The sequence below is a fragment of the Oncorhynchus tshawytscha genome, linkage group LG18, assembly GCF_018296145.1.
Source record: "Oncorhynchus tshawytscha isolate Ot180627B linkage group LG18, Otsh_v2.0, whole genome shotgun sequence".
Taxonomy (NCBI): domain Eukaryota; kingdom Metazoa; phylum Chordata; class Actinopteri; order Salmoniformes; family Salmonidae; genus Oncorhynchus; species Oncorhynchus tshawytscha.
The window spans coordinates 847870-859241 of NC_056446.1; the positions used below are offsets into that span (position 1 = coordinate 847870).

The following is an 11372-nucleotide window of genomic DNA, read 5'->3' on the forward strand; positions in this document are numbered from 1 at the left end:
TCCAAAGGGTTTACATACTTTTTCTTGCCACTGTATTTGGGCTGCATTCTGAGGTGTAGTTAACTCTAATTAACTTATGCTCTGCAGCAGAGGTAACTCTGGGTCTTCCTTTCCTGTGCGGTCCTCATGAGAGCCAGTTTCATCACAGCGTTTGATGGTTTTTGTGACTGCACTTGAAGACACTTGATCTTGGTCTTTTACAAAATAGGGCTATCTTCTGTATACCACCCCTAACCCAACTGATCTGCTCAAATGCATTTAAGAAGGAAAGGAATTCCACAAATTAACTTGTAACGTACACCTGTTAATTGAAATGCTTTCCATGTGATTACCTCATGAAGCTGGATGAGAGAATGCCAAGAGTGTGCAAAGCTGACATCATGGCAAAGGGTGGCTACTTTGAAGAATATAAAATATATTTTGATTTGTTTAAAACTTTTTGGTTACTACATGATTCCATATGTGTTATTTCATACTTTTGATGTCTTCACTATTATTCTACAATGAAGAAAAGAGTAAAAATAAAGAAAAATGTGTTGGTGTGTCCAAACTTTTGACTGGTACTGTAAAATAAACCAAAAATATACTGCCCTACAAAAAAGGCTGTGATTCTGTATGAATGCCATCTACAACAAATGGTGAATTCCTAGCTAACACTTCACTGGACTGGCCATTGTACGCCAATGAAAGCTTCTCAATGTGATGCATATAAACTCATACCAGGGTGAATGAAACTGAACCACATCGTCTCTCCATCTCTCCCCCAGGGCTTGGGCAACCTGCCCATATGCATGGCCAAGACCCACCTGTCCCTGTCCCACGACCCAGAGAGGAAAGGGGTGCCCACCGGCTTTACCTTGCCCATCAGGGACATCCATGCCAATTTGGGTGCTGGTTTTCTCTACCCCTTGGTTGGCACGGTGAGTACTGGGGCTGTCACTCATTCATATGAGTTACTCAGTGTTACTCATATGAATGCGGAACTGGAACATGACATGGAATACATGGGCATGTGACACATAGGTATAGTGAGGAAGGCTAGTTAGCAAAAATGCTGAAACGAGTGACGACTTGAGCTTTTTAGAATCATTGCAAGAGAGATTCAGACACTGCAGACACTTTTGAAACTCCCCTGTAATATCGACGAGCATTCAGCTAAAATACGATTCACACAGAGATTTTCACTAAGGCCACACACGTCTCTCATATTCCATCTCTGACTAACAGATAGATGACACCTGCCACATAACGTATCTCTTATTTTGACCAAAAGCCTCTTCTCCAAGATCAGTTGCATGCTCAGGCGATTGTTTTGAGGATTATTTTGTCTCCTCTTCACAAAATGTGCACATTTTGCTACAAGCACAGTTTGAAAGGCAAGAAAGAATCTAATAACATTTTCACACTACCATGCTGACATTGTGCTTTTTTAGCAACTATGTTGGATGCGTAACCAGGCCAGCTCAGTAATGCATGGTTTGGCTCGCCTTGGTTTAGTGCAAAAAACCCTCAAGAGACAAATACAAAACAGAAACCCAATGAAGCACAGGTCACTAGACAGTCACTTTTCTTTGGATGAAGTCACATGTCAATAAAATCAGAAGACATTTCACAAGGACTCAGAAAACCCCTCCTTCAACATAATCGCACACGTACAGTTGAAGTCGGAAGTTTACAAACACCTTAGCCAAATACATTTAAACTCAGTTTTTCGCAATTCCTGAAATTTTAATTTTAAAAAATCGTGTAAAAATTCTGTCTTAGGTCAGTTAGGATTACCACTTTATTTTAAGAATGTGAAATGTCAGAATAATAGTAGAGAGAATTATTTCAGCTTTTATTTCTTTCATCGCATTCCCAGTGGGTCAGAAGATTATATACACTCAATTCGTATTTGGTAGCATTTCCTTTAAAATGATTTAACTAGGGTCAAACATTTCGTGTAGCCTTCCACAAGCTCTCCACAATAAGTTGGGTGAATTTTGGTCCATTCCTCCTGACAGAGCTGGTGTAACTGAGTCAGGTTTATAGGCCTCCTTGCTCGCACACGCTTTTTCAGTTCTGCCCACAAATCTTCTATAGGATTGAGGTCAGGGCTTTGTGATGGCCACTCCAATACCTTGACTTTGTTGTCTTTATGCCGTTTTGCCACAACTTTGGAAGTCTGCTTGAGGTCATTGTTCATTTGCAATACCCATTTGAGACTTCCTGACTGATGTCTTGAGATGTTGCTTCAATATATCCACATAATTTCCTCCCTCATGAAGCCATCTATTTTGTGAAGTGCACCAGTCCCTCTGCAGCAAAGCACCCCCACAACATGATGCTGCCACCCCTGTGCTTCACGGTTGGGATGGTGTTCTTCGGCGTGCAATCCTCCCCCTTTTTCCTCCAAACATAATGATGGTCATTATGGACAAACAGTTATATTTTTGTTTCATCAGACCAGAGGATATTTCTCCAAAAAGTACGATATTTGTCCCCATGTGCAGTTGCAAACCGTAGTCTGGCTGTTTTATGGTGGTTTTGGAGCAGTGGCTTCTTCCTTGCGGATCGGCCTATCAGGTTATGTCGATATAGGACTCGTTTTACTGTGGATATAGGTACTTTTGTACCTATTTCCTCCAGAATTTTCACAAGGTTCTTTGCTGTTGTTCTGGGATTGATTTGCACTTTTCGTACCAAAGTACGTTCATCTCTAGGAGACAGAACGCGTCTCATTCCTGAGCGGTCTGATGGCTGTGTGGTCCCATGGTGTTTATACTTGAGTACTATTGTTTGTACAGATGAACATGGTACCTTCAGTGAATTCTAAGTGAAATTGTAAACAATTGTTGGAAAAATTACTTTTGTCATTCAGAAAGTAGATCTCCTAACCGACTTGCCAAAACTATAGTTTGTTAACAAACATTTTGTGGAGTGGTTGAAAAACAAGTTTTAATGACTCCAACCTAAGTGTATGTAAACTTCCGACTTCAACTGTACATGCGCTTGCACGCACGCACGCACACACACACACACACACACACACACACACACACACACACACACACACACACAACAACAACAATTCAACTGAGGAGACAAATTAATTGAGATTGAGTTTCATCGATGTGGGTGAGCTGTCTGAACAGCGTTGTGGTGCTGACGAAGCCAAGACACTGTTGCCCAAAATTACTCAGAGGATATTTTTAACGATATTTGCTAGGTTGCACCGGGGTTCTGAATATGGACATGTACGGAAGGAAACTGCTGTCACTTGTCTATCCCAAGGAGTGCCACCGAATCCAAGCAGACTTGTCAGTCTACTCTAGCCTACTTGGAGTACACAGTGAAACCGTGCGTAATTTATAATGGCAAGAATACCAAGGCGAATGGATGCACATGCTGCATTAGCATTGATACAAAATTGAACGAAAACAACTCAGATGGTGGGGAAGAAATGAATCATGACATCTCTGATTGTTCTTCTGATTCTGAGCCTCAGCCTGAACATACATCTCTGAGGCCTAATAGCAAAAAAGCCAGGATGGTGCGCACTAAACAGGTGCTGTCACGTATACACCGGGATTCAGGAAGCAAGTACAGAAGGTGAGTTTTATAATGATAAATGCAGATGAACAAAGCATGAGACCGTGAATCAAAACAAACCAATACTACCTGATGACTGAGGATACTGAGGGCTAAAAAAGGGGAAGGTAATCAAGGTGATGATGAAGTCCAGGTGTGCGTAATGGTGGAAAGTAGGTGTGCGTAATGATGGGATGCAGGTGTGTGTGGTAATGGTTGCCAGGGCCGGTGGTTAGTAGCCTGGCAACATCTTGCGCTGGAGAGGGGGAGAGGGAGTAAGCGTGACAGGTGTCTACACCACCACCAAATGAAACAGTGAGAGAGGAGAGAGGAAGGGACGGCACTGTTTGGGTAGAACAAGCCGGTGACAATGCTATGGGCCGATTAACTGAGCCAGCAGACCCTACATCTCAAGCAAAAAAACTACTTCAGCAACTCACTCACCATCATTCATTATTTATGTGATATGGACAATCTCCAACTGATGCCACTGCGGGCTGACAATAAACTATATATATTCATTATAATTCCATTATTGTTTTGGTGCTGATTTTCACTATTTATCAAGCACACTTGGCACTTATAATGATGTTTAGGCTACTGATGTTTTCATCATTTGACACTTATATTTAGGTGATTTTTGTGATTTTGTGTTTTTACATAGAAAGTATTCATGCCCCTTGACTTTTTCCACATTCTGTTGTTACGGCCTGAATTTAAAATAGAATACAAGTAGATTTGTCAAAGTAGAATTGTGTTTTTTGACATTTCTACAAATTAATACAAAATGAAAAGCTGAAATGTCTTGAGTCAATAAGTATTCAACCCCTTTGTTATGGCAAGTCTAAATAAGTTCAGGAGTAAAAATGTGCTTAAAAGTCACATAATAAGTTGCATGGACTCTGTGTGCAATATGTCTACCTAATCTATGTAGCCCACATGTACAAGGTTTAAAAAATGTAAAACATAATTTTTGGGGGCTGGTCAAGTACCCTTAAAGGTACTGACCAGTACCATGTGAGTACCTAACAGTGTGTGCCATTAGCACATCTGAAGTATCCTATGGGTATAACTGTAGAACCTGCCATTGGTTCTACCTGGAACCAGAGGGTTGTTTTTGATGGTTCTAAATGGAACTCAAAATGGCAGAATTTTCCGTGCAGGGAAAAAATGAAGTACCATTTTCTGGTAATAACTAGCACCTTTTTTTGTTATTGAGTGTAGTAACGAAAACAGGTAGCATATTGCAACCTGCTGCTCTCCAGATACTGTATTATTGTTCTTACATATTTCTTATCTTCCTCTATCCGCCCTATACTAGGCGAGTGTACCACCCCAATCTCCAGCCTTCTCCTGTTTCCATGACAACGACTTCAGCACTGAGAGCAAATAGTCCCTGCCTCCTCTCGGGTGAGTTCACAGGGCAACGGGCTGAATGACTAAATCACCACCTTTACTTTGTTTGACATAATCGATTTATAATTAAATGGAATCAAAAACATGAATTCACTTACAATCATGAGAGGTTGTGTTGTGCCTCTGCTCTTGTGAGTAATTTGATCTCGTTTCTCATTTGAATAGTAATGTTTCTCGTCTGGAATCCAATTCAGTTTAAAAGCCAATGGTAAAATATGCTTGCATCCCAAATGGCACCCTATTCCTTATTTAGTACACTACGTTTGACCAGGGCCCTATGGTCAAACGTAGTGCACTAAATAGGAAATATGGTGACATTTGGGCCGTAGACAAGGTCTGTGTAAGGCTTTGAAAATGTGTTTTTATTAAGCATTTTATTGCTGACTGTGTTGGTTCCCTGCTGCACCTGTTTGTCAGTGTGTAACTCATTCTCTCTCTCTCTCCCTCTTCCACTCCTTCTCTCACCCACACTATTTTTCTCTCTCTACCCTCTGTCTCTCCTCCCCACTCTACACTCTTAGGAAAAAGGGTTCCAAAAGGATTATCTTGCTATCCCCATAGGATAACCATGTTTTGTTCTATGTACAACCTTCGGGATCCATGACCCGAAAGGGGTTTAACCTGCAACTAAAAATAATGATTCAAAGGGTCCTCCTATGGTGACAGCCAAATAACCCTTTTAGGTTCTAGAATGCACCTTTTTTTATAAGAGTGTACCCCATTCCTTTTTTCCACTTCACATCTCTCCCTCCCCTGCATTTCTCTCCCATCCCTTCCTCTCTTGCCTGTCTCTTTAGCCTTTCTTTTCTCTCTCTCCTCCATCTCCTCTTTTCCATCCGTCATTCTCCCACCCTCCTTAATCCTTTTCTTTCTTTGTGCTTTTCTAAAAGAGTTGGACATCATTAATCTCAAGAGGAGTGAAGACCTCTGTCCCCTCCAACTACTGTCAGCAACAGTCAACCACAGTGCAACAGGAAACCCAGTGATCAAACCATTGAGAACTACAATAGAACCAAACCAATGTTCTTCAACCCTGGTCCCGGGGGAACCCACAGGGTGTGCAGGCATCAGGCGAGTTTGCTAGTGCTGGGCTGGAACAAAAGCCTACTCACGCTCAAGAACACTGCCTCTACACACAGTACCATTTTCAACCACACACTCAGTAAATCAGCTAGCTACCATTCTTAGATATACTGTAACAACGCCTTTCATTAAATGTGGACCAAACAAGGAGAAAAAATGAAGAAAAAAGACATGAGAAGGAAAAAGGCAATATGCTCCATCTCACACCTGTTCTCCTGCTGTCCACTCCCTAATGGACCATGTTCATTGGACTGTTCTCTTTCCCTTAATTCAATTCAACTTAAGGGCTTTATTGGCATGGGAAACATATGTTAATGTAGATACGTTTAAGTAGATAATAAACAAAAGTGAATTTAACACAAATTAATAGCAAACATTACACTCACAGAAGTTCCAAAAGATTAAAGACATGTCAAATGTCATATCATGTGTTGTAATGATGTGCAAATAGTCAAAGTACAAAAGGGAAAGTAAATAAACATATAAATAGGTTGTATTTACAATGGTGTTTGTTCTTCACTGGTTGACCTTTTCTTGTGGCAACAGGTCACAGATCTTGCTGCTGTGATGGCACACTGTGATATTTCACCCAATAGATTATCAAAATTGGATTTGTTTTCTAATTCTTTGTGGATCTGTGTAATCTGAGGGAAATATGTGTCTCTAATTTGGTCATACATTTGGCAGGATGTTAGGAAGTGCAGCTCAGTAGCCACCTTATTTTGTTGGCACACAGCCTGTCTTCTCTTGAGAGCCAGGTCTGCCTACGGCTGCCTTTCTCAATAGCAAGGCTATGCTAACTGATTCTTTCCAATGTGTTAAGTAATTATCTTTTTGTTTTCTCATTATTTGGATGGGTCTAATTGTGGTGCTGTTCTGGGGCTCTTTGGGGTGTGGGGGTTAATTTTTGTATTATCAAATGAGGAGAGAAAAACTTATCACACAAATCAGAGTTATACTTAAACTGAATCTTTATTAGTGAGAGCTCTGTATGGCTGGTCGACAAAACAACCTTGTTGAGAGCCCCAAGACAAAGGATACAAATATATTTTATAGCCAAGATACACCCCTTTAGTCTACATGACAAACAACAGACCTGTGGAATGGGTCACAAGGTGAGACTTGATAAATGAGAAAGGAATATTACCGAGCCAGCATCTGCTATGAAGACTGTCCTTATTGTACAAAATTTGGTCCCCAAAACATTCTATGGCATAACTCATTTGACAACTCCAGAAACCCCCTTCTCAAGTAAATCCCCTCCTTAAACCACTCAAGTGTTGCTTTAGCAGTATGCTTAGGGTTATTGTCCTGCTGGAAGGTGAACCTCCGTCTCAGTCTCAAATCTCTGGAAGACTGAAACAGGTTTCCCTCAAGAATTTCCCTGTATTTAGCGCCATCCATAATTCCTTCAATTCTGACTAGTTTCCCAGTTCCTGCCGATGAAAATCCCCACAGCATGATGATGCCAGCATCATGCTTCACTGTGGGGATGTTGGTCTCGGGGTGATGCGAGATGTTGGGTTTGCGCCTGACATAGCACTTTCCTTGATGGCCAAAAAGCAATTTTTTTTGTCTCATCTGACCAGAGTACCTTCTTCCATATATTTGGGGAGTCTCCCACATGCCTTCTGGCGAACACCAAACGTGTTTGCTTATTTTCTTCTTTAAGCAATGGCTTTTTTTCTGGCCACTCTTCCGTAAACTCTGCTTTTTGGAGTGTATGTTTTAACCTCTCCTGGGTAGGGGGCAGTATTTTGAATTTTGGATGAATGAGGTGCTTTACCTGTACCCAACTTTACCTGTACTGTTAAGATGTATTTGTCTGCATGTCGTGACCGCCTTTGAGCCAGTGGGTTACTGAACAAAAGGCGCCAACAAAATGTTGTTTTTGGGACATAAAGAGGGACTTGATTTTTAAGCGGGGCGCTGTCCTCAGATAATCGTATGGTATCCTTTCGCCGTAAAGCGTTTTTGAAATCTGACACAGCGGCTGGAATAACAGGAATTTTATTCTTTAAGCGATGTATAACGCTTATATTTTTATGAACGTTAAATTGGACTATTTCTGTATTTTGAATTTGGCGCTCTGCAATTTCACCGGATGTTGGCCAGGTGGGGACACTAACACTGCCTATAAGAAGTTAAAGTGGTCCAATGGACAGATACTCCGATCTCCGATGTGGAGCATTGCAGCACTTTGTTGCCTCTCTGATTAATGCCCACCTTGCCTGGTGCGTGAGTTTTGGTGGGAGGCCCTCTCTTGGCAGATCTGTTGTGGTGCCACTTCTCCACTACTTTGTCTCTGACCTGTTTGGAGAGCTCCTTGATCTTCATGGTGCCGCTTGCTTGGTGGTGCCCCTTGCTTAGTGGTGTTGCAGACTCTGGGGCCTTTCAGAACAGGTGTATATATTCTGAGATCATGTGACACTTAGATTGCACACAGGTGGACTTTATTTAACTAATTATGTTACTTCTGAAGGTAATTGGTTGCACCAGATCTTATTTAGGGGCTTCATAGCAAAGGGGGTGAATACATATGCAAACACCACTTGTCCGTTTTTTATTTTATATAATGTTTAGATTTTTTTTTTTCATTTCAGTTAACTAATTTGGACTATTTTGTGTATTTCCATTACATGAAATCCAAATAAAAATCTATTTAATTTACAGGTTGTAATGCAAAAAATAAAGTGGAGACAAATTTGACCCCAATAACTACCGTGGGATATGTGTCAACAGCAACCTTGGGAAAATCCTCTGCATTATCATTAACAGCACACACTTACATTTCCTCAGTGAAAACAATGTACGGATCAAATGTCAAATTGACTTTTTAGCAAATTACCGTACGACAGACCACATATTCATGCTTTGTTGATTTCAAAAAAGTTTATGACTCAATTTGGCATGAAGGTCTGCTATACAAATTGATGGAAAGCGGTGTTTGGAGAAAAACATACGACATTATAAAATCCATGTACACAAACAACATGTGTGCGGTTAAAATTGGCAAAAACACACACATTTCTTTCCACAGTGCTGTGGGGTGAGACAGGGATGCAGCTTAAGCCCCACCCTCTTCAACATATATATCAACGAATTGGCGAGGGCACTAGAACAGTCTGCAGCACCTGGCCTCACCCTACTAGAATCTGAAGTCAAATGTCTACTGTTTGGTGATGATCTGGTGCTTCTGTTCCCAACCAAGGAGGGCCAACAGCAGCACCTAGATATTCTGCACAGATTCTGTCAGACATGGGCCCTGACAGTAAATCTCAGTAAGATAAAGTAATGGTGTCCCAAAAAAGGTCCAGTTGCCAAGACCACAAATACAAATTAAATCTAGAAATTAAATCTTGGCATAGAGCACACAAAAAACTATACATACCTCAGCCTAAACATTAGCGCCACAGGTATCTTCCAAAGGTGTGATCTACCTGAGAGACAAGAAGGGCCTTCCATGCCATCAAAAGAAACATAAAATTCGACATATCAATTAGGATTGGCTAAAAATACTTGAATCAGTTATAGAACCCATTGCCCTTTATGGTTGAGAGGACTGGGGTCCACTCACCAACCAAGAATTCACAAACTGGGAAAAACATTCAATTGAAACTCTACATGCAGAATTATGCAAAAAATATCCTCTGTACAACGTAAAACACAGAATAATACACGGTGAGCAGAATTAGGCCGATACCCGCCAATGATCAAAATCCAGAAGAGAGCCGTTAACTTAGGGCTAGGCCCCTTTTTTCTCAATTTCCGCCTGAATGATGAGCTCAAAGTAAAACTGCCTGTAGCTCAGGCCCTGAAGCCAGGATATGCATATAATTGATTCCATTGGAAAGAAAACACATTGTTTTAACATTTCAATGTAGGAGAATATAACACAATTGATATGGTAGGAGAAAATCCAAAGAAAAAAAAATATTTTTTTGTTGAGAGAGAGACCATCCTCTTAGAAATGCAAGAGAAAGGTCATATTGTAAATTAGCTCCCTTTATGCAATTCCTATGGCTTCCATATGGTGTTAGCAGTCTATTTTCAAGGTTTCAGGCTTGAAACTTCAAAGACGAATAAGACATAACAGTTTTAGTAGAAGGACACAGTCTTGGAAATCCGTGTTTGCACGCGCCATGAAGAAAATACGAAAAATCAATTTCCTAACTTTTTTCCAAATAAATATTATAGTTTTATTACATTTTAAGGTATCTGAGGAGTAAATAGAAATGTATTTTGACTTGTTGAAACAAAGTTTAGGGGTAGTTTTTTCGGATTCCTTTCTCTGCAAGTTGAACGAGTGGATTACTCAAATCGATGGCGCCAACTAAACTGACTTTTTGGGATATAAAGAAGGATTTTATCTAACAAAACGACAGTATATGTTATAGCTGGGACCCTTTGGATGACAAATCAGAGGAAGATTTTCAAAAGTAATTCAATATTTAATCTTTACATGTAAATGTATGAAACCTGTGCCGGTGGAAAAATATTTTGATTGGGGCGCCATCCTCAAACAATCGCATGGCATGTTTTCGCTGTAATAGCTACTGTAAATCGAACAGTGCAGTTAGATTAAGAAGCATTTAAGCTTTCAGCTGATATAAGACACATATGTACCTAATTGTTCAAATCCATAATATTTATTCGAATTCATTTGAATTTTGCGCCCTCCAGTCGAACCGGGACCCCGATCCTTAAGGAGTTTTTAAGGGGAAACATTTAAATGTCTTGGAATGGCCTAGTCAAAGCCCAGACCTCAATTAAATTGAGCATCTGTGGTATGACTAAAGATTGGTGTACACCAGCGGAAGCCACCCAACTTGAAGGCAGTTTTGTCTTGAAGAATGGGAAAAAAATCCAAGCTTATAGAGACATCCCCCAACAGACTTGCAGCTGTAATTGCTGCTAAAGGTGGCTCTACAAAGTATTGACTTTGGGGGGGGAACAGTTATGCACGCTCAAGTTTTCCATTTTTTTGCCTTTATTTCTTGTTTGCGTCTTCAAATGATACAAACGAAAATCAATGCTATCCCAAACATCTATTGTAATGACAGAAATTAGGACAAATACCAAGGGGGTGAATACTTTTGCAAGTCACTGTAAGTTCATTGGAGTTACCAGCCTCAGAAATTGCAGCCCAAATAAATGCTTCACAGAGTTCAAGTGACAGACACGTCTCCATATCAACTGTTCAGAGGAGACTGCGTGAATCCATTACTAAAGAAGAGACTTGTTTGTGCCAAGAAACACGAGCAATGGACATTAGACCGGTGGAAATATGTCCTATGGTCTGA

General features: G+C 40.6%; 1 protein-coding gene across 4 annotated transcripts in view; it reads left to right on the forward strand.

Moving 5' to 3' along the window:
- LOC112217304 (C-1-tetrahydrofolate synthase, cytoplasmic) overlaps positions 1 to 6446 on the forward strand; it is a 45361-nt gene extending 38915 nt beyond the window's left edge. For 2 of the 4 annotated variants that reach the window (XM_042300577.1, XM_042300574.1), the window contains 3 exons: positions 768 to 920; positions 4892 to 4980; positions 5877 to 6446. In XM_042300577.1, coding sequence (XP_042156511.1) covers positions 768 to 920; positions 4892 to 4963 — 225 coding nt within the window. In that variant the 3' untranslated portion in view covers positions 4964 to 4980; positions 5877 to 6446. Of the gene's footprint in view, positions 1 to 767; positions 921 to 4891; positions 4982 to 5507 lie in introns of those variants that run through there. The other 2 variants (XM_042300575.1, XM_042300576.1) reach the window with 2 other exon arrangements.
- The last annotated feature ends 4926 nt before the right edge of the window (positions 6447 to 11372 follow it).